At 49.1% G+C, this 21,860-nt stretch overlaps 8 protein-coding genes across 8 annotated transcripts; 3 read left to right on the forward strand and 5 right to left on the reverse strand.

The window, feature by feature from the left end:
• Positions 1-94: 94 nt before the first annotated feature.
• N7503_003692 (lysophospholipid acyltransferase) lies at positions 95-1,956 on the forward strand (the record flags this gene model as incomplete). Its single annotated transcript, XM_057063239.1, has 4 exons — positions 95-116; positions 191-235; positions 292-1,410; positions 1,472-1,956. 4 exons carry the CDS (start codon positions 95-97, stop codon positions 1,954-1,956), a joined length of 1,671 nt encoding a protein of 556 aa, XP_056924154.1.
• Positions 1,957-2,605: 649 nt separating this feature from the next.
• On the reverse strand, positions 2,606-4,922 carry N7503_003693 (putative serine-rich protein; the record flags this gene model as incomplete). Its single annotated transcript, XM_057063240.1, has 2 exons — positions 2,606-2,804; positions 2,853-4,922. 2 exons carry the CDS (start codon positions 4,920-4,922, stop codon positions 2,766-2,768), a joined length of 2,109 nt encoding a protein of 702 aa, XP_056924155.1. The 3' UTR covers positions 2,606-2,765.
• Positions 4,923-6,209: 1,287 nt separating this feature from the next.
• N7503_003694 (CAAX prenyl protease RCE1) lies at positions 6,210-7,463 on the forward strand (the record flags this gene model as incomplete). The annotated part of the gene is made up of 4 exons (XM_057063241.1): positions 6,210-6,283; positions 6,355-6,395; positions 6,452-6,832; positions 6,921-7,463. The coding sequence occupies exons 1-4, from the start codon at positions 6,229-6,231 to the stop codon at positions 7,461-7,463; spliced, it is 1,020 nt and encodes a 339-aa protein (XP_056924156.1). The 5' UTR covers positions 6,210-6,228.
• Positions 7,464-8,376: 913 nt separating this feature from the next.
• On the reverse strand, positions 8,377-10,491 carry N7503_003695 (uncharacterized protein; the record flags this gene model as incomplete). Its single annotated transcript, XM_057063242.1, has 5 exons — positions 8,377-9,259; positions 9,316-9,926; positions 9,983-10,128; positions 10,185-10,265; positions 10,317-10,491. 5 exons carry the CDS (start codon positions 10,489-10,491, stop codon positions 8,377-8,379), a joined length of 1,896 nt encoding a protein of 631 aa, XP_056924157.1.
• A 1,102-nt stretch (positions 10,492-11,593) lies between these two features.
• On the reverse strand, positions 11,594-12,621 carry N7503_003696 (fumarylacetoacetate hydrolase family protein; the record flags this gene model as incomplete). The annotated part of the gene is made up of 4 exons (XM_057063243.1): positions 11,594-11,795; positions 11,854-11,974; positions 12,022-12,367; positions 12,427-12,621. The coding sequence occupies 4 exons, from the start codon at positions 12,619-12,621 to the stop codon at positions 11,594-11,596; spliced, it is 864 nt and encodes a 287-aa protein (XP_056924158.1).
• Positions 12,622-12,945: 324 nt separating this feature from the next.
• N7503_003697 (VOC family protein) lies at positions 12,946-14,175 on the forward strand (the record flags this gene model as incomplete). Its single annotated transcript, XM_057063244.1, has 6 exons — positions 12,946-13,371; positions 13,432-13,480; positions 13,528-13,631; positions 13,694-13,938; positions 13,983-14,092; positions 14,144-14,175. The coding sequence occupies 6 exons, from the start codon at positions 12,946-12,948 to the stop codon at positions 14,173-14,175; spliced, it is 966 nt and encodes a 321-aa protein (XP_056924159.1).
• Positions 14,176-15,459: 1,284 nt separating this feature from the next.
• N7503_003698 (leucine--tRNA ligase NAM2) lies at positions 15,460-18,440 on the reverse strand (the record flags this gene model as incomplete). Its single annotated transcript, XM_057063245.1, has 2 exons — positions 15,460-17,889; positions 17,961-18,440. The coding sequence occupies 2 exons, from the start codon at positions 18,438-18,440 to the stop codon at positions 15,460-15,462; spliced, it is 2,910 nt and encodes a 969-aa protein (XP_056924160.1).
• A 316-nt stretch (positions 18,441-18,756) lies between these two features.
• Positions 18,757-19,701, reverse strand: N7503_003699 (sucrase/ferredoxin-like domain-containing protein; the record flags this gene model as incomplete). The annotated part of the gene is made up of 2 exons (XM_057063246.1): positions 18,757-19,443; positions 19,507-19,701. 2 exons carry the CDS (start codon positions 19,699-19,701, stop codon positions 18,757-18,759), a joined length of 882 nt encoding a protein of 293 aa, XP_056924161.1.
• Positions 19,702-21,860: the final 2,159 nt, after the last annotated feature.

The following is a 21,860-nucleotide window of genomic DNA, read 5'->3' on the forward strand; positions in this document are numbered from 1 at the left end:
TTGTTTTCTTGTATTCTTCTCTTCCTTCTTTTTTCTTGCTACCCATGAACGCATCCTAAGATACGGCTTCACGTATTTTACTTGGGTCGACATCATGTTGTCCTTCATAGACAGCTGTATGTGTTCCTCTCATTGAATTGAAGAGCTATAGAGCTCCCCCAAGACAGCTGGAACTGACCTCTCTCCGCAGTATTCGAGATGCCTGCGCAGCTCACAGGCGCCTCGGTGGATGAGCGTACGTGGTTCTCATTGATGACAAAAACCGTGTGCAGCTTTTAACCTGAACTATAGTCAAGCTGATCGGCTCCTTCCTACTCTCCTATCCACTGGCCGCTGTGCTGAAGCGCATCCCCGACAGCCAGCCGTGGCAAAAGAATGTCTTCATCATCGGTGCTTCGCTCTTTTACATTATCGGACTCTTTGGTCTCTGGGATGGCCTGCGCACACTTCTCTACAGCGCAGCTGGAACCTACGTCATCGCCTACTATGTGGACGGCTCGCTGATGCCCTGGATCGGGTTTGTCTTCTTAATGGGTCACATGTCAGTCAGCCATATTTACCGCCAAATGGTGGATGACGCTGGGGCAGTTGACATCACGGGAGCTCAAATGGTGCTCGTGATGAAGTTGACGTCGTTCTGCTGGAACATCCATGACGGACGCCTGCCGCAGGAACAGCTCTCCGACCCCCAAAAATACTCGGCCATTAGCAAGTTCCCTAGTATTCTGGACTACGCTGGCTATGTCTTGTTCTTCCCGTCGCTGTTTGCCGGTCCCGCCTTTGAGTATGTCGACTACCGTCGCTGGCTCGATACCACATTGTTCGACGTTCCCCCGCGCACTGACCCATCCAAGGTGCCTGCGACTCGCAAGAAGCGCAAGATTCCGCGCAGTGGTACCCCGGCCTTCAAGAAGGCCGTCACCGGACTGCTTTGGATTGGCGCATTTGTATACCTCGGTGGAATCTTCACCACCGAATTTGTGCTTTCGGATGAGTTCTTGACCTTCGGTTTCCCGCGCCGCATGCTCACCGTGTATCTGCTTGGCTTCACCTCCCGCCTGAAGTACTACGGTGTCTGGTCTCTGACAGAGGGTGCCTGTATCTTGTCTGGTCTAGGATACAACGGATTTGATCCCAAGTCCGGCAAGGTGTTCTGGAACCGTTTGGAGAACGTCGATCCCTGGAGTCTGGAGACAGCCCAGAACTCGTACGCCTACCTTGGTAGCTGGAACAAGAACACCAACCACTGGCTGCGCAACTATATCTACCTGCGCGTTACTCCAAAGGGCAAGAAGCCTGGATTCCGTGCTAGCATGGCCACATTCGCTACCAGCGCTCTTTGGCATGGCTTCTACCCAGGCTACTACATGACATTCGTGCTCGGCTCATTCATCCAGACTGTGGCAAAGAGTATGTATCACCGGATTGTATTTTCTCTCCTCGCCCAGTGCCTTACTAACCTCTCCTTCAGACTTCCGTCGCTACGTCCGCCCCTTCTTCCTTACCCCTGATGGTTCCAAGCCCATGCCTTCCAAGCGCTACTATGACCTTGCCAGCTGGGCTGCCACTCAGCTCACCCTCGGTTTCACTGTGATGCCCTTCGTTCTCCTCAGCTTCAGCGACTCGATGGCTGTCTGGTCTCGTGTATATTTCTACGGCATCGTCTGGACTATGGCCTCGCTCGTCGCCTTCGCCTCCTTCTCCCCAATCAGGGCCGCACTGGTCTCTAGACTGAAGCGCCGGAACCGGCCTCATATGATGCGCACCGTCAGTCAAGAGACTGTGCGTCCTCCGACTCTGGGTCTGCCTAACGACCCTGAGCGTGACTTTGATGAGGCCGTGCAGGAGATTATGACGGAGATTGAGTCCCGCCGCCGTCGTGGTAGCGTGGTAACCATGCCCAGTGGCGAGGAACTGAAAATTGCCGTCGAGCAGAAGATTGGGCGTAAGCTGTAAGGGTATTTTAGATGTGTGTTACGTCTGTATAGATTGAGTTCATTGTGTGCAAAGTCATCATGATTTGCTGCTGCTTCAAGACCGTGTTGCCATAGGTTTCATGTCCATTATGGATTCAAGTTACTTGCTAGCATTACGTACTCTGGAATATAAACAAAAGTGGTTTTTCCTTTAGTAAATACGATTCCAACCCCAGTTTAAACCGAGGAGTAAAAGGACAAAATTCGTAGAAGTAATAATATGGTCTTTCTAATACAAGGGTAGGTGAATTACGTCAGCAAATATCAAACACAAGAAGGAAATCCAAGCAGTGTGCATCCAAATTACACAGGTGTCAAGCGCCTTGAAATGAACAAAGATGAGGTCAAGAATGAGATAAGGCAGCTGTTGGTGTAGAAGAAGATCCCAATGAGAAAATCCGTGTATAAATAGTCACAAACATGGAATGGGAATTATGTATGTGCGTACAGTCGTTTCGTGCAGTCGTATTCAATAAATGTTCAGCGAAGAGTATGGATAAATCATGTTTCAGAAACAAGAATGTCTGAAACGATCGAGTCAAAAAGTAACAATTGACCAGGGAAATAAAAAGTAAAGTCTGTGGGTTGTTGTGATTGTAGCAAAAGTGAACTGAAGTCGAGTCCGACTTGGGGAATATGTTTGAGCGTGGCTCCGAAATTGAATGAAAGGATTAACAAATGAGTCGAATGCAAATATCAGACGAAAGGGAGTGTCCGAGTCGTGACAGCGTAGAAGATCGAAAGAATGTTTGATCATGAAAAGAGATGTGTGCGACAAAGCAATTACAATTAGAAGCCAGTGGTTTTTCCAATGGCAGCAAGAGTGATCTGAAAATTGTTAGACATGCCAGAAGCATTTTGGAAGAATCAACTTACCACAATAACGATGATCACAACCCCAAGGGAAATCATCCACCGGTTGAGATTCCGCCACCATCGTGTATTATTATACCGTCGTTGTTGGAGAACCATCAACTGAGACTCAAGGGCCATTTCAACATCATCGTCTGACTCAATCATTTCCGCCATCTTGGGTTTAGGCGGCAAAGGAATAAAAGAGGCAATGATCCAGGCAAGGGGGAAAATGAAGCCCACACAGAATGAGTAGACCTGGATATTCCTCCGACCAAAGATTGGTTCAGTCGTGGAGTCAAATGAAGGAGTTGTCCATGCACTGGCCGAGTGCTGGATAGTACGGCGGTCAGTGAAGAGATGCGGCGACCAGCTATGCCGTAGTCGGTGGCGATGCGGTCCAACCACTTCTCCATCCTCGGGCTCTGGAGATGCGACCCAGTGAGCGCGCGGGTCTCGTGGGTCACTGTCGATGCGTCGCTGAGCAAAGTGGACACGTTCAGGCGAGCGAGGACGGTCTGGGGACCGAGGGCGGGGGACATTGAGCGGGTTCGGCACGAGGTTGAAGACACTGGAGTTGCTGGTTCCCGGGCGACCAGAGGAGGGCCGGCTGGGGTCCATCATTGACAAGGTCGGATGCATTCCGAGGGCATCAGAGCGGTAGTAGATCTTCGCCCACGTGGGGAGGATGTGCATCAAGGTACTTGAGCCAGTGCCCGGGCGCTTGAGGCTGCGCAGGCTGTTACTTCGCAAGCTGTTGCTGCGCTTGGAGCCCGATGACAAGCTATGCGGGAAGCCACGCCGACTTGGTAGGTTTGTCAGGCTGTCCAAGTGCTCGTCATCATCTGCTTCATTCACCAACCAGACAGTGGATTTGCTTGTCTTCGAATTCAGGGCCACGGATGACGGAATTGCGGATGATATGATTGCAGGCTCCGAGTCGGTGCTTGAGACCTCGACCTCAACAGGCTGGTCGGGAAATTCCTCTGCAGACCATATCGACGATACTCGGGAGAGATGAGGGTTCCAGCGGCCGGAAGCCGGACCTGGGGTGAAGTCGCGCTCTGAGGAGTCAGAGGTCTCTGCTCGAGAGCTGGACGACGGACCACGAATTCGGGGATATTGAATTGGCACACCACTATCCATGGCGGTCTGGATGTCGGACACCGAGCGAAGACTGCGCGAGGACGAAGTCGCAGACCGCGATCGGCTTTCTGAAAGTCGCCGGGATGCTGTGCGGAATGATGCCACCGATTGTGTCGGAGGGCTCGAATGGAATGACGGCGAACGGGAGTGGCTCGGTCGTTCTGATGAGGCTGTGAAGATCCATTGCGCTGCACCAGCATGTCTCACGGCGGTTCCTCGCGAGTTCCACGATGATAGGGAGTCCGTTCGTGGATCGGAATCCGAATTGGAACCAGGTCCGTGAGGCAGGAAGTTGACGCTCGAGTTATCCAGGGTGACGAAGTTAGGGCTGGATGGAGCTCCAATTGGCTGGATGTTGGGGCTTGAGTACCCCAATGTTGATGCATCTTCCGGCTCTGATTTTGGAGACGTCGGTGGCTCTGATACAACCGCTTTAATTGTCGGTGTCGCGGTTGGCAGCACAATTAAGTCATCATCTGAGAACTCGGCTTCCGAGCCATCCGAATGGAAGTCGTCCGGCTTGGCTGATGGGAAGTCCGGCAAAGAAGACTTGCTAGATGTTGGGTCTTCATCCCACATCTCCGGCGGCGAGTTGCCAGGGTCCACCGTTGATGTATCCCACTCGCCAACAGATTGCTCCCGCGCGCTGCTGTCCGTGCCATGGCTGAATGTCGGCGACCAGGTTGACGATGAAGGGCCAGCATGGGCATACCTGAGGCCGGTATCTGCGATGTACTGCTGCTGGCCTTTGCCAGGAATTGGCAATAATATCTGTTCTGGTTTTGTCGGAAATGGTGTCGCCATATACATTTCATTCACATCTTCTTGCGTTCGAACCCTATGTAATGATCGAGTGGGCGATCTTTCGTTGGCATGAGCGGAACTGCGCTCTTCTAAAGCTCTCCGTCTCCGGGGAGGAGGGGAGGTGGACTGGGTGTGAGAAGGCATATCGAAACAATTAAAGCATAATCCAAAAAGTCGAGAATCGGACCGGGGCGTAAACGTAGATAACCAGGTCGAAGTTGAACAGAAAACTAGAATAAACAATGACGTTGAACCCGAAAAGACTGTTTGTTTTCCTGGAACCAAGGATGAAAGAATGTCAGATCCTCCAGCTGATATCGAGAACCGATCTATACGGTTGAATGAATGTGGTTTGGTAAAACACCAAAAAAAAGAGCGTAATAAAAGAATGACGGGATAATCAGCGTGGCATGGAAAGTCGTTTCAGCACATTAAAAGAGCGTCAAGCGTGAAGCGGGTCATAAAACAAAATTCAAAACAAGAGGCGCACAACGACCGAAAACACAAGAGCAACATGAGACATTGAGGAAGATCAAGGGGGAGGAATTTTGTTGCCCAGCGGCGGTGAAGCGCCAAAGACAGGGAAAAAGCAGTAAAACACGCCTTCGCCTATCATCGTTCGCCAGCGTATGCACGGCTGCACGACTGCACGCCCCATCACCCGACTCCATCACCCTTGTTTCCCCTTAACCTATATATTGTGTGGTTTGGTCCAATCTCTAAAAAAATGAACCAACGTGCCATACTTTTTTACAAGTTCATGGCCGATCAAACCACCGTTATACGGACCCTCCAAAGGTCGCGATTCAGGCGGGTCCAGCCCCAGTGGATCTCGATGAGTTGTCCCTGTTAGCGCCGACGTTATGAGGGGAAAGACTCTAGTAATTGTTCCCTCACAGATTCCAATTTTAAATATTCAATAGATGTCAGAATTATGTCCCACCTGCTATTGAAACTCGTGAAATCGGAGAATTAAGCCCACGATCCCCTCGCATTGACTCAGGGAAATGAAAGATGGGAACAGGGATAACCTGCAGCTGATGCATCATATTACGTTGTACTCGTGTGGAGGCGCTTGGTCCATGTGTTCTGGACAAGCAGTGTTTACTTTGACTAGAACGAGAACTCTAACATGAAGGCATTAGTCTGTTTGCTTTTGATCTGTTTACTTGATCTATTTACTTGATCTATTTACTTTACTTTGGTATAGAGAAAAATCTTGTTACGATTGTTCCAAGGTTCTGCAATACCCACAATACTTGTAATTTAACACTGTCATACCAACATCCGCCCCCAACTCCCCCACTGTTTCCGTTGCGAAGCACTCCGGTTCTGTCACGTTCTGTCATTATCCAACAAAGACCGGTCGAGGCGTCGTTGCCTGGAAAATGCCAACTTTTTACAAAATATCTTCATCCTTACTGATCGCCTAGTTAGTTCCTAACTGGCTATGGCTCCCGTCAACTTTGTTGCAAGCCTCAAGAGCCTGTACACTAAGCATCTGAGTAAGTTGGGTTTGGGGTTTTTTCCCTTTTCCTCTCCGCAAAGTTCAGACAGGTCAGCTAACCCCGTTCAGATGAGCCGACCCTGTCGGTACACACCGTCGCTTTGCTCTCGGTAAATGAGTACCTCGACCCATCATTAGTAGACTTCTAACCTTGGGCACTATTTAGGTCGCCCTTACTTTGTCCTATGTGGTGCCTCTCTATCTGTCGCCCACCACGCGGCCATCTCCCAGCCTCAGCCGGGATGCCCCATCGGTGATTCGCGCGCGGATTCGCGCCGTCACTGCCTCTTGTATCCTGACTTCAGTGGCCGTTCTTTGGCTAGTGGTAAGTCAGGGCAATCATTCCCTTGGTTCGGCTGTCACTGTAATGGGCTGGTGGCCTATCGGTGTGAGCGATATTGCCCGCTGCTTTCTCCTGACTGCCATTCTATTCATTGGCCCGCTTTTTGAGCGAGGGATCGTGGAGGGTGAATGGCGATCCTGGTTCCGTCTCAGTAAACTCTCTGAAAGCCTAAGTGGCTGGATTGGATGGAGAAATTACATTGCTGTAGGTTCAATCTTTTCGTCTCTCATATTTTTCGGTTTTCCCTGTGGGGAAGAACGCATTCAACGGTTCGATAACTGACAAATATCAGGGCCCCGTCACTGAGGAGATCATTTTCCGCTCAGGCATTATTCCATTACACCTGCTAGCTCATGTCTCTCCAGCATATATTGTGTTTGTCTCGCCGCTGTACTTTGGAATTGCGCATGTCCACCATTTCTATGAGTTCCGTCTCACTCACCCGGACACTCCGGCGCTGGCCGCTCTACTGCGCTCTCTCTTCCAGTTTGGCTTCACGACCGTCTTTGGATGGTACGCCACTTTCGTCTATCTGCGTACATCCTCTTTGCTGGCTGTCATCCTAATTCACAGCTTCTGCAATTGGTGCGGTCTGCCACGCGTCTGGGGCCGAGTGGAGGCTGGTGAACCTCTTGGTCCCCCGATCACTCGTGGCAAAGAAGATTCAGACGGTCGCTTTATCAGAGTTGACGATGGTCAATTGAGCATTGGTTGGACAATTGCTTACTATCTGCTCCTGGTTGCGGGTGCTGTGGCCTTTGCGCATTGCCTATGGCCGTTGACGGAGTCGTATCACGCATTGGTCTCATTCTCATCTACGTCTTCCTCGAAATGATCGGCTTTTCGGCTGGGCTTAAAGAAATGAATGAACATGTTCTTTTTCTTTGTTATTTGTATCTATGCATGGTTCTACGTTGAGCGTCATGCAGTCTTTTTCGATGAGCCTGGGTCATGTAGTTTTTAAGAGGACATATTTTTCTCCCGCGAATAAGGGGGGTTTTCTGCACAGCCCTGATAGGCAGATTAATGAACACATTAATTTTCTTAGCAAACCTTGTGTATTCATAAACTACCTAAGCCTCCATCGCCTGATATCGGTATACTGCATGAAGACTGGGCTGCGGTCAAGTGCTTGCACATACACGAAACCCAATTTATACTTACGGAATACCTATATGTGGTGACATATAATCTACCTAGGTATCTTTCATTTATTGTCTGCCAGCGTCCAAGAAAGCTTCCACCTGCAAGGTTCAGAAGAAATCAAGAGTTCAAGGGTCGGATATGAAGGTCAAGTACGTGGGCGGATATATATAAATGCTAGGTCCACGGGTGGGTTGGTTATGTGTTGATGGTCGTAAACTCACCCCGGCTTATACCTAGGTAGTCGGCTCTGTGTATCATAATTTCGAGGTCTATAGCGCAAGAATTTCATGGACGAAGTCCCAAGGTCTGGAATGGATCCTTATCATGTTTCATCAACATTCATGGATGTGATTTTACTTTACGGTGCCTGAGCGGGTCGGGCCACACAGCCACACGCCAATCAGAACACTCGAGTATTGAACTTCAGATGTACCGCTTTATGGAATTGGAAATTCTTGACTTTTTCGAAATTTGATAATCAAAGTAGTATGTATATGGCCAGGCGATACAGAACGAAACTCAAATATAAAGAAGACTACAAATTACCCCAAGAATTCAATTACTTGTAAATGCAAGGCAATCAAAAGCCAATCAAGGGATGTTTAATGAACCCCATTGGAACACGAAAGTCCCAGAACAGACCGCATAACCAAACCCAGCTTCTTCTCGCAATCGCTCGTGCTAGGGAGAGCCTTTTGGGCCCTCCACGCGACGAACCGATCGGGTCGCACCAAAACAACTCCAGACTCTTCCACCCCGCTCAGACGATCCCACTCAAAGTAAACATCTTCCCAATCCTCCCGGTATCCAATGCTGTAAGCATTGATGGGAATATTCAGTTGCTTCGACAAATTCACTGCAGCATCCTTCCACACCTGACCCCCAGGTCCGCGAATCAGGAGTGTGAAGGCACCGTGTCCGGCCAGGTCGATCGTGGATTTCCGGGGACCGGGAATAGCTGTGTTCAACCACACGTGAGGAAGTCGACGACCGGGGTAGGTACTGGGCTCGTAGTAAAGAATGTCGTCCTCTGCAGCTGGCCCAGATGGCGCATAGGGATGCGGTTCATCTGCGGTGTAGACGCCGTTGCCGGAATAACACTGGCCCATCTCGATACCCAGGGCGTGGAACTCGCGGGAGGTTGAGGTGATGGCTTCACGGAATGCCTTGCGGCGGATCTTGCCCTTTTCAGTCTCACTCGAGAGTTCCTCCAATATGGCTTTCCGGTCTGATAATTCCTTCGGTAGAGTACCCAGTGCCTCCCAGATGTTGAAATGATCCCGGAAGGCTTGGTTGGCTCGAGTAATGATGGATTTGCCTACTGGCTGACGCTCGGCGCTGTACGTGTCAAGAATTGACTTGTCGGCAAGACCACGGTGCACATAGGCAACCTTCCATGCTAGGTTGAACGCATCCTGGATGCAGGTGTTTGACCCGAGACCGTTCATCGGGGGATGCCGGTGAACTGCATCTCCAAGACACATACTAAGGAAGATTGAGTTAGCTAGGTTGAAAAGGGACAAGCGAAAAGGAGAGCATACACATTTCCGACAGAGTATTGCTCCGCAATAATCTCGTTGATATACCACTTGGATATGTCGAGAATCTCGGCTGGGGTATCATCTCCAATAAAATCCTGCACGCGACGCAGATACTCATCATGAGAAGGTTGGATATTGATATCACAGTCTCGATCAGGGAAGAGGATGAACATCCACTCGTTCCATGGTTTGACCATGCGTACAATTCCCTGCCATCCGAACTGTGGATGCTCGCGATCTGGTTGCATCACCCAATGAAGATTGCCTTGTCGGTGCTTCATGAGGTGAGACAAGTCTGCTTTGACGAGAATATTGATGGCAAGGCCCTGACCCGACTTGATAGACATGGGAAGGTTGACGGTCTTGATGACCTGGCTGCGAGCCCCATCGGCGCCGAAGATATATTTGGTTCTAACTTGATATTCACTTTTCGAGATATTGTCCCGCAAATCCACAGTGTAGAGACCGTCTGCATCTTGTGTAAAGTTTAGTAGAGTCGTGTCGAAGCGAGCTTTGAAACCATTAGCCGTAGCATGGCGGACGAGAATAGGTTCGAGAAGTGTTTGTGGAAGGTCGAGGGGCTTGCATGGGCTGGCAGACTCATAGTCTCCCTATACGTTTTCATTTAGTCTAAGGTCAAGAACGAATGACCAGCGAATAAACATACCATGCGCTTTGGATCATGTCCCCAAGAGTGAATGCGAGCGTATTCCTCTCCAGCCATACTATGGCACCATCTAGTATGTATCATATGGTTTCCTTGAGATGCAACGTTTTCCATCTCCTGATCAAGGCCGATATCCCGGAGACATTCTGGTGATCAATTATCAGCTTTGCATCATTGTTGGATGGGAGACTTAGACACATACCCTGCGCCGCCATGTTGGTAATATGCGCCCGGGGGGTATTAGCCGTCCCAGGCGCAGCACTGACCATGAGCCCTTTCAAACCTAGTCAATTGTGAGTTTTGTTCCAAACTGTAGTATGGCTATTGGATGTACCGTATGAAGTCAGGAAGCATGCTAGCGATGCTCCAGCCGGCCCTGCACCGACGATCAGGAATTCGGTCTCGCTGCCATGAGCCTGGGTGGACATAGAAGCTCCATTGGTGCCGTTTGACAGGAAACTTCTATTGAGAGGGGAAGGAGCCCCTTCTGGGACCGAAGACCTAGTCATGAGGCTGTGATTTGCGTTACTGTAGCAAGGTCTGTTTGAAGCAAATGAGAGCCGGAGTTGAGACACAACGGATCGAGAAGTCTGAAGTAGTGGAGCCTTGATCTTAAGAGTGTTCGAGAGGAATGGTCTAGGATTCAACATCCTTTGAGGCTGCGTGTCTTCAGCTGCCGCTGCTTGCCTTATATTAATCTTTCAAGTCCGGATATATGAAAACTCTCTCAACGCCGGTCTCTTCGAAATGGTATAAAGCTCGTGTGGTGCCATGGTTTAATCCGTGCAAAGGAATGGTGGCTGCACTTGCAAGTGTGGGGGAATCTCCAGATCCCCGCAAACTGACCGAAGACAGGCCGACCTGGGGATGATATGATCGACATTTCCAAAGGGTCACACGCTTGATACACAGAAGTCGATGAGGTAATTCGACCGAAATGTCTCGGGAAGCCGGACGCTCTTCTCGGCATTGGCTGTTCTCGGCATTAGCGTGACCCTTGCATATATCCGTGAGGCTTAGGTGTCGAAGGTGACTGCTTCAAAACTTATGACCCTAGATAACGCCCCCGCGTCCATATTAGACTCATATCAGAATGACTTCCCCATGGGGATGGCTATGCTGATCTGCTGACATAAAATTTTATGCAAGCTTCCTTTTCGGACTAATTTCGGGCCATCTTGGCAAATTGCAAATCATGAGCTCACTGGTTTGCTGTTCATCAGGTGATGCTAATTCCGACCGGAAACATCCCAGATCGCTGAAAGTCAGGAAGGTCTGAATGTGAAGATCTGGTTTGAAGTTGCTGTATATCCATTGTGCAGGATGATGGGATATTATATCCGAGTGTAAACGTACGAAATGCTCCGTAAGCCCTAAATATCCGGCGAGGTGGGCGAAGGAAGAATGAAAAGATTAAATCAAGAAACTACTCTCATTATGGCTCAGCTGTTATTGAAGCCAGGTGAAGTACAAACATAAAGCCAGAAATGGGGGTACAATGCTCTCTGATCATCTTGATTGGTTCAAAGCTAGTTCCGCATCCCACAACAGAGGGATCTTTCCTGTAAGGATTCAATTTGTATCTAAAACATTTGATTCTAAATGACAGATCTATTCATAGTGAACGGTATTCACCAGCGTCCCAATCTTCTCAATCTCCACGCGAATGTCATCACCGTGGTTCAGCACCACCTTTGGATCACGCATGGCGCCGATTCCGGGCCCTGTGCCAGTCATAATGATGGTTCCCTTCTCCAGCGTCGTTCCTTGAGAAAGGAACGATATAATCTGGGGAATAGTGAAAATCATCTCCCTGTTTCAAGCCATCTATTAGTATTAGGGAATGTATGATTTGAGAACAAAGTATTTACCGCGTGTTAGAATCTTGCACCGTGTTTCCATTATGAATGGCTTTGATCGAAAGCTGGTGTGGATCCTTGATGGCTGATGGAGAAACCAAGATCGGGCCAATTGGACAGGAGAAATCAAACCCTATGGCTATCAGTCCAGAATCACCCGTCAGAGAATTGATGACATACCTTTGGCGAACGACCATTGACTGTTCTTCCATTGTTGAGCTCTCGCGCTGACGTCGTTGCTGGAAGTATAACCAAGCACGTAATCCATAGCGTCTTCTTCAGGAATGTCTTTTCCATCCTTGGAGAGGATGATGGTCAATTCTGCCTCATAATCGCTGGTACCATCCTGAGCGATCTTTGGTACATTGATTTTCGCTGGATGAGGGCCGTTCAGAGCTGTGCGTGGCTTGATGAAAAGCACAGGCACATCCGGGATTGGCATATTGGCTTCCAATGCGTGATCGCGGTAGTTGAGCCCCATGCAACGAATGATAGGGACTTCATCGATGCTGATGGGAGCCAAGATCTAAAGAGCAATCATTAACTAACATCCTCTTATTGACGGATCATGGATTTCGATAGTACCCGAGCGACCGTGAGAACTTTGTCTTGAACCACACCGTCAAAGATAGAGCCCTTGATCTCCTTGGCAGTCACTTTCTCCCCATTCAGGATGGAAAGGCCCACATCAGGGAATTGTGTTTCGTTCACCTGTCCAATATGCACCTGTCCATCCTCGTCGGCGATGAATCGAATGAGGTGCGTCCAAGTAGGGGCCATGTTGGAGATGTCTTAAGGTCAAGAACGAGTCAAAGGAATTTCAGTAAAACAGGAATATCAAAAAGGAAGCTGTGTCTATGAAATTTAATTTATTGAATATCCCCAAGCTTCGTGGCGATTTCGGGCCGATTATCAAGTGGCGCGCACTTAAGGTTTGCTTCTAAATATGCGGGGAATCCGACCGAAGTTAGTCCGACCGGATCTAGAGGGAAAGCAGCAAAGGCAACTATTTCCGTTGAGACAAAACATTGAAAAGAGCCATTCCTGGGGCTCTTTGAACCTACGATTCTACGGATTCTAAGATATCTACAAGAAATCTCCAAAATGAATAGCAATGATCAGGCCTCGCGCCGCATCAATTTACTCCGCATCGCGCATGTCTACTATACCCACAAGGACATTCAAAAAGCGAGGCAATTTTTGGAGGACTTTGGTTTCCAGGAAGAGAAGCGAGTAGGGAAGAAAATCTACTATCGCGGCACTGGCCCTGAGCCGTTTGTTTATTGCCTTACAGAAGGTGACGAGGATGAGTTTGGAGGCACTGCCTTTGCTGTTGAGTCGGAGGAAGATCTTGAATATGCTTCTCAGACACTGCCTGGGGCCAGCAAGGTCACTGCATTGACTGATGCGCCTGGTGGGGGTTACTGTGTGACCTTTAGGGATCCGGTTGACAACTTCCCGTTCCATCTTGTCTATGGACAGGAGTTATCAAATGATGTCAAGAAACTTCCTGAATTGGACTACAATATGGTAAGTTTAGGTTGGTCGGATTCCTTTGAATTGACAGCATTAACATGTCGTTCCTCATAGCCAACAGAGAAATATCGATCCGTGAACAATTTCCAGAGATTTGAAAAAGGTGAGTTGATATCAAGCCTGGTAATGAGCTTTGACTGATCTATGTAGGGCCTGCACCTGTTCATAAGATTGGGCACTTCGGCATGTGTGTGACAAATTTTGCAAAGGCCTTTGACTTCTATACCACGCGGTTTAACTTCAAGCCCAGCGACGTGAGTGATCCCGATCATTACATCCTATATCTGCCCTTACTAATATGCTCTGGTACAAATAGCTGGTCTACGACGAAACTGGGCGCGATATCACCACATTCCTCCATCTTGACCGTGGATCAGAGAAAGTGGACCACCACTGCTTCTTCTTCTTCGAAGGTCCCAAGTCTCACGTTCATCACTCTTCCTTTGAGACGCACGATTTTGACACCCAAAAGTTGGGACATGACTGGCTTCGTCACAAAGGCTATGAGAATTGCTGGGGCGTGGGCAGACACGTCATGGGCTCGCAGATTTTCGATTATTGGTATGGACCTCGGAATTGACTTGAGAACTCGCTGACTGAAATAGGTTTGATCCCTCGCGGTTTATTCTCGAGCACTACGTGGATGGCGATTTAGTGAATGATGAGTACCCAACAAATCGGTCACTGGCGTCTCCCGACTCTTTGCATGTTTGGGGTAAGTGTAATTGTCCATCAAGGCAAGTGACGATCTAATCTTGTTTGACAGGTCCCGACTTACCACCAACATTCTTGCTGTGATTGCTGTCAGAATGAGATTCATGTTTTTTGACTCTGATAACATACAAATAACTAAATTTCTGGGACTGTCCCGACTCTCAAAAGAACCTGAAAATACATAAAACGTCTACTTATATCGAGTCATGCTGACGTGATCCCTTGAACTGACAGTCTTTCTCTCCCCATCAATTTTTGAGAAGACACACCATGTCTATTAACACCTTGGCCTGGAATACATCAGCTCTGATGGTGGGGATGGTAGCTCGGACTCTTTGGGATCTCATAATCTATGAAGAGGCCCGTCCATTCTCGATCTCCCACCAGAGCTACTAGATCTAATTTTTCCTCACCTTTCGGTGATTTCACAGGTTTGCTTAGCTCTAAGCTGCAAGAAATTATATTGACAGTTCGCGGCTGTTTTAAAGGTGCCTGCTTTTCGATACCCTTACTCTGATGGATTAGACCGCTCACCCGATTTGAAACCCCGAATCAAACTTTTGATGAAGCTGGAGTCTCCTAATTCTTCCTTATCATATTCCAGACCCCGACAGTGGAGATACTATTCGATATTTGTTCCTCTCGATGAGACAGGCATGATTGTATTTGATTTCGAATATCTTGTCGATATGAATCAAGCTTCTTATCATAAGATTAAAACGAGAATCATGCTTTGCCCCCATATCAATACAGTCGATAAGATGGGGCCTTTCAGCTCGCAACCGACCGATGTAGGTCTAATTCAATCTCTATGAAATGCCGGACATGTCACGTATCCCCATCCATGACTATGTCTGATGATCTCAAAACTTGGGTCATCCGATTTACAAGGAAGTTTCACGAGCCTGAGAAAATGGAGGCTGCTCTCAGCCGTGATGAAGTTTCGGATTATAATTGGAAAAGGTAAAAGCTTCTCGCTGATATCAGCTAGTTCAAAGGTAGAGACTGGCTAACATACTTTTTACATAGAGGGTATTAACCCTTTCGTCCAGCCCTTTTTCCGAGTCCGTGAACGTCATTGTTCGTTCTATGCCGCTGGTATTCCTAAGTAGGTATTGACAGCGCCAAATGCGCATTGCTTGTCACATGTCTGTCCATTTAAGTCACCTTTTATCCTTCCATAGGTCGTTAGCTTTTACAATCCAGAGCCTCATTTCTCCAGAATCCTGTTTCATACGTAACATTATTCTAAAGCTAGATAATGCTGATATTATTGAGGGTTGGAGATGAAAAAATGCTAATATACAGGTCTATTGAATTGATAAATACAGTTTAGAATGGATGATCGGGTCAAATCTAAGGACTGGATCAGAACACGACGTTCACCAATTTGCCCTTGACAACGATGACTCGTCGTCTCTTCTCCCAGTCGTTCTTTTCGCGCAGCCACGAATTGCCTTCGGTAGTCTCCAAGACTCGATCGATAATCCAGTCTTGTTCTTCCTTGGAAGCAGCCGGGGCTTTGCCCTTAGTCAGAGGGGCATCTTCGGCAGATGGCCAGCGTGGAATGGTAACCGCACAGCGGAGCTTTCCGTTAATTTGAACAGCTACCGTCTGGCCACCACGGGAGGATAGAGCCTCGGCTTGTTCGGGGGTGAGAAGGGCGGTAGGCCAAGGAGACGAAAAGATAGATGGCACGGGAGTTGCAGGGTCGGATTGCTTCATAGCAGAGTCATGCAATACTACCCAAGACTCGGAGGCTAGCGCAGGGGCAATAGGCGCTAGAAGGCGGAGGAGGGAAGAGACGGATATGTAGAGGGCGAGGGGAGAAGAGGGAGATGCCGAGGACAGGGCGTTGGTCAATTTGGTCAGATCCGAGATGACGGTATTCAGGCCGTAGGGGTTGCTCTCGATACAGCTAGTGACAGACGAGATGGTGTTATGGGTCGCTAGTACAGCGTCCGCATCGGAGTTGCTCAGATCCTGGAGTGACCGAGGCAAAGACATGGCGTGACCGGCAGGATTCTTCAGATCAACCAAGGGAATGGCGAAGGATGCATCAGCCAGTGTTTGCTGAGTGTCAAGGACGAGCTTCCAAAGCCGGCCGAACCAGCGCTCAACTCCGACGATCTTGGATTCATCCCACTCCAGGACTTCGCTAACAGGTGCCGAGAAGAGAACGTGCGCACGTGTGGCATCGGCACCATACTTGGATGCACAGGTCGTGGGATCAACGCCATTGTGCTTGCTCTTTGACATTTTCTCGAATGAAATATTAGGGGTGATCTGGGTGCCCGTGATCAAGGGCTTGTCAGGTTTTGTGAGATCGACTTCGTGCGGAAGTAAGAATCGACCTGTCGATGGCTCCGTGAAGGTCTTGCCATGAACCATACCCTGGGACAGAAGCATCTTAAAGGGCTCTGCTACCGATTGCCCACCAGGTGCGGCGGCTGGAAATAAATCTGACTGAGCAAGGAACTTATAAATGAACCGAGCGTAGAGCAGATGCAGAATAGCATGCTCCACACCTCCGACGTAGACATCTACTGGCCGCGCGACTGAAGCCGAGAATGGGGCATCTTTGTTTGCCGCGTCCAGGAAGCGGAGGAAATACCAAGATGAGTCCACAAAGGTATCCATGGTATCTGTGTCACGCTTTGCGGGCCCTCCACAGCTGGGGCAATTTGTGTGAAGCCATTCCTCGGATGACTCAAGGGGATTTCCCTTCTTCCCCTTTAACCACTCCCCTTGGATCTTCGGCAATTTGACGGGAAGGTCTTCTTTCGGCACAGGAACCGGGCCACACTCGCCACAGTGGATGATGGGAATAGGTGCACCCCAGTACCGTTGCCGACTGATCAACCAGTCTCGTAACCGCCAGGTTTCGGTAAATTTGGCCTGTCCCTCTTTGCTGAGATCGTTGACAATCTGCTGTGCAGCCTCCTTGGAGTGCAGTCCTCGATACTTTCCACACTGCGAGGTGAGGAAACCTTCCTGTGTAAAAGCCTTCGCATCCTGGGCAGAGACTGCGGTGACAATTTCTTGAGATGGTTCTGATTCAATGACAATAGGAATTGACTCCGGGTTCGCATTCTCCTTAAAGAACGCCATGTCTCTAGCGTCATGGCCTGGCACACCCATGACTGCACCCTCGCCATAATCACTGAGAACATAGGGCGCAACAAAGACGGGGAGATCCCTCGCCAATTGAGGGCTTTCATTATCAATTCTCAGCAAAGGATGAGTTGCTGTAACGTCAGCCAGGCGGTAGCCGGCCTTGGAGTCAGGTGGAAGTAAAGATGCCTCATCCAGGAACTGGCGAAGCGAGGCATCTTTCTCCGCAGCACTCAAAACGATGGGATGGTCTAGTGACAGAGCCACATACTCAACACCGTAAAGGGTGTCTGGTCGTGTGGTAAAGACGTCAACGTGGACCTTTGTGCCGTCAACGGCCACAGGGAATCTGATCTTAGCACCGTTCGATTTTCCAAGCCAGTTCCGTTGCATGGATAGAACACGCTCTGGCCAGCCCCCAGCGAGCGAGTCCAGATCCTTCAATAACATTTCTTTAAAGTCTGTGATCCGGAAGAACCACTGTTTGAGATTCAATTTCTCGACCTTGGCCCCCGATCGCCATGAGAAGCCATTGGCATCCACTTGCTCATTGGCGAGTACGGTCTTGTCGACAGGGTCATAGTTCACCAGAGCCTCAGCTTGGTATGCCAACCCTTTCTCATGTAGCATCAAGAATAGTCGTTGGGTGTGCTCGTAAAAATCCGGTGCACAAGTAGCAAGTTCCTACAAAAAGCTCAAGAGTTAGTTGGTCGCACTGAGAGTCGCCGAGTTACGCTGAATATTCCACAACATACCCGATTCCAGTCAAATCCAGCAGATATACTATCTAACTGAGCCTTCATTTTCGTTATATTTTGCTGTGTCCATTCTGCGGGATCCACGCCGCGTTCAATGGCTGCGTTTTCTGCTGGCAACCCAAAGGCATCCCACCCCATCGGATGCAGAACATCATGCCCACGCATCTTATAAAACCGTGACAGCACATCTGAAATCGTATATACGCGAAGATGGCCCATATGTAGCGTGCCCGAGGGGTAGGGGAACATCGATAAGATGTAGGACTTCGGTTTGGGTTCGGACGCCTTTTCGGTACTGCATGGCGCTGAGATCGCGTCCGATCTCCATTGAGCCTGCCATTTCTTGTCTAGTGCAGGAAGGTCAAGCTTTCGGAGGCTTGCAGTGTTCGTGGCGAGGCGAATGAAGGTATTCGGGGAGAGAGCGAATGGGCGCACACCAGGACGGGCGCACCGCCGCGCCTGTGCGGCTAAAGGCATCATTCGAATTCGGGAGAGAGTTTGCATAATGATAAATATCTCATTGTGCTATATGAACGGTCGTATGAGATCAGGTGCTCCAGCACCCACTTCAATGTTGGGAGTGACTGCCGGACTCTTCGTCTTCAAAACTTCCCCGGAGCCCGCACAGCTTTAGCCCCAATTGGGACTAGCGCCAGATGCCTTGTAAAGTCGATCATCTTGAACAAAGTTACTAGGGAAAGACTTTCCAAAGAAGCGACTGTCTATTGTGATATCTTTTTGTCTTATGCAATAACAATACAAACTGTACAAGTACTGGGTCCTTGGTTCAATACTACAATCGCAAAATGTCCCCATTCCGGTCTACTCCACCACGAAAATGGTCCGTAACTACTCTACCCCGAAGGATAGTTTCATCCACTATACCTTGCACATGCTTGGGCTCCACGCGACCATACCAAATTCCCTTACCTGCCAGCGGGTGAGGCTCTGAGTCTCCCACCGTCATCTTTGGTGGAATATATACAATGACATTGCCTGCGTATTTATGACCGCCAACGTGGCTGATCAGACCAATGTGGGCATGCTTGGGGTCGTCGATGGTCGTGCCATGGCTATCCGTGGAAGTAAATCCTTTTGCTTGAAGCACACGCTGGAATTCTGTCTCGAGCGCAGGTGCCATGACACCACAGCGCATATCACGACCTCCATGTCCACAGATCAAAACGGTAGGCGAATGTTCGATATCGATGATGCCCGTGAACTTCGAAGCCAAATCCGGTACCCGGGTGATGTCAGCTTGCTTGGCCTCGGGCAAAGACAAGTGCATGCTATTTAGCTGCTTGGGGAGGAGAAATGCGCGAACAAAAGTGGTCAAGTCGGTGGTATTTGGAGAGGAGAGGATTTCGACTGGGATAGAGGGGATGTATTTGAAGCCCGGGAAAAGAAATGCGGACGCGGTGGTGGGACTGCTAGCAGCAGGTTTAATGGAAGAATTAGTGACAAGGACATTGTTGAAGGGCTGCATTTAGAGGGAGACAGATTAGCGAACAGTTCAAGCAAGCAGATCAGGGCATTCGCATACGTCCAGATATGGGCCTCCGCGACCAAGCAGGCGCTTAAGGCCCCTTACGAGATCACCCCAGCCATGGTTTTCTCCATCATTTTCAATCCGACTTGTCCAGTCTCTCTGTCCAGTACAGATCAAAAGCTGCTGCGCATATGCCACCATTGTCCCGTTCAATACATGCTCATGGTCAATCGGCAATCCTTCCGGCATGGATGGCGTCGATGGGCAATTGCATGTCGGTTCAGGGCATGTTTTTGTGACCGGGAAAGGAGGAGGAATCTCAAGGCGAGTGCGAAGCCTGCTTGGGCGGCGTGGAGTGCTTGACAACAGGCGGGTGAAGTTGGGGTTTTGATGGGCGCGCCTACTGCAGCCGCGCACAAGCGACTGCACAGTTGTTGGCCGTAATCTCATTGAAACAGCGGTTCTTACAAAAGAAAGAAAAGTTATGACATGGATTGAAAAGAAGAGATACTACAAGAGAGGAACGCGACCATGATGAAATTCCCGAGATCAACATCTCCGAGCGCGCGGAGCGGAGATTAGCGGGATTAGCAATCGCCGTGCCTGATTTGCTGCCCCAGGTTTCCTTCTGTTATCTCAACGCGCGCATCCTATGCACAACTAATTGGGATTTTAAGCCTTTTCATGGCGGCTAATCACGAAAATTTACAACCAGGGCATCCATGCCCGGGTTTATTAGTATATATCATGTCACTGGCATCATGGAATGACTGTTTTCACGCTGAGAGCATGCCCAAGACAGATTGACCCGTTCCCGATATGCATAAAAGTCCCTGCGCTTTGGTAGACTTCGTACTATTCATTTGGCTGCTTGGTTCGACATCAATTGATAGCACTGCAGCCATGAAACGAATTGTAGCGGTGCAATCGGATCCGATCCGTGTAGACTGTCATGCAGGACTCAATTGGTAGACGTGCCCTCCCAAGTTGTGCAACGCTTCTCCTTTTCCAGGTTCCAGGGCGCTTACTGGGAAGCCCAAGTCTTCTGCCGATTTTGTAGGGCGATCGCGCGAATCAAGGCTGGCCGATCGGAGGTTGCCTACTGAAGGTCAATCACCAAAAATTAGCTATCAACCTTTGTGGAAAAGCTCGCTCAGGGATTATCTCTAGCAATTGACGATGGTAACCACATCACGCCGTTGCTGAGAAATGTTCGACCTGCGCTATGTAGCCTTTGACCAAATGCGAACAAAGAAGATAAGATGAAAGAAGCCATTGAGCTTCGTAGATTCACAAGCACATTTCCAGGGCTCCCTGTGTTTGTATATTTGCAGTGATTGACTCGGACTATAATCAATACACCATTAGATCGGACTCGCAAAAGCTCGTGGTTATCTCAGTCGTCAAGTTCCTTGATCGAGATCTCTCTGGTTCTCAGGTTCATTGTGACGATAGAGTTGGCGATGCATTTCTTGCAACTTGAACTATTGTTTCGTTTCAGTGCTGATCAGAGTAATGACAAAAATCACTCAATGGCGTTTAAGTGCAATGAGAGGGCGATCATAACCAAGTATGCGAGTTCAATTCCTTTGGCGGAGAGAATTTGAACCCCCCATTGAGCGACTCCAAATTCTCCATCAGGTTATGTATTCCGCAAACACAGCCTCGCAACGGACGGTGGATCTGTGAGGGCGAAATCCCCAACGAAAGCACTCTCCTCACCAAAGCAGGGAATACGTGTCGCCATGGGCGGGTCTGGAGTTGGAGAAAAGGTAAATGGCCGAAATTCGGCAGAAGGACGGACATGGCTCGGACCTTTTCAGCCCCATGGGAATCACGGCATTTTGAGAAGCTCCGCAGAATTGAAGCTTCGTCATAATTGGAGTTTCTGCTTAGCTTGAACCAAGGTCTTTTTGTACCAATCTGGACTGCTAGTTGTACAATCTTTTTTTTTTTTTTTTTTTGTGGAAGGTTGAGAGCTACCCCTCATTACATCAGCAACCCCGCTGCGGGGAATTCCAAGGTTAGCGCCATCACGGAAGAACAACCTTGTGAGCGTGGGCTGACACTTGGAGGTACTGCGGCATGTATACACTGTGGTGGTGCTACGGCTATCGACGCGGCTCCCGGGTATGCCTCCGGTATTATCCTCATGATAAGTCTATCAAGTAGTCTTGACAGCTTGTAGTTCAAAACTGAGGTTCCCCGCACGTCCGCTATTGTAGGATCACGGAACAACTGGGCTCCATCAGTTACGCTTATCAAACAGAATAATGGATAGACTTATGAAGTACAAGCAAGAAGGTATCACACTAATGCACGCATGACCTGGAACACGAGGATCACTGCGGTTACAGTTCAGCTAGAGCACGAACCACTGAATTTCCTCCCCCTCCTTGTCCCTCATG

Source organism: Penicillium pulvis (assembly GCF_028828015.1).
Source record: "Penicillium pulvis strain IBT 33274 chromosome Unknown contig_1_segment0_segment0, whole genome shotgun sequence".
Classification (NCBI taxonomy): domain Eukaryota; kingdom Fungi; phylum Ascomycota; class Eurotiomycetes; order Eurotiales; family Aspergillaceae; genus Penicillium; species Penicillium pulvis.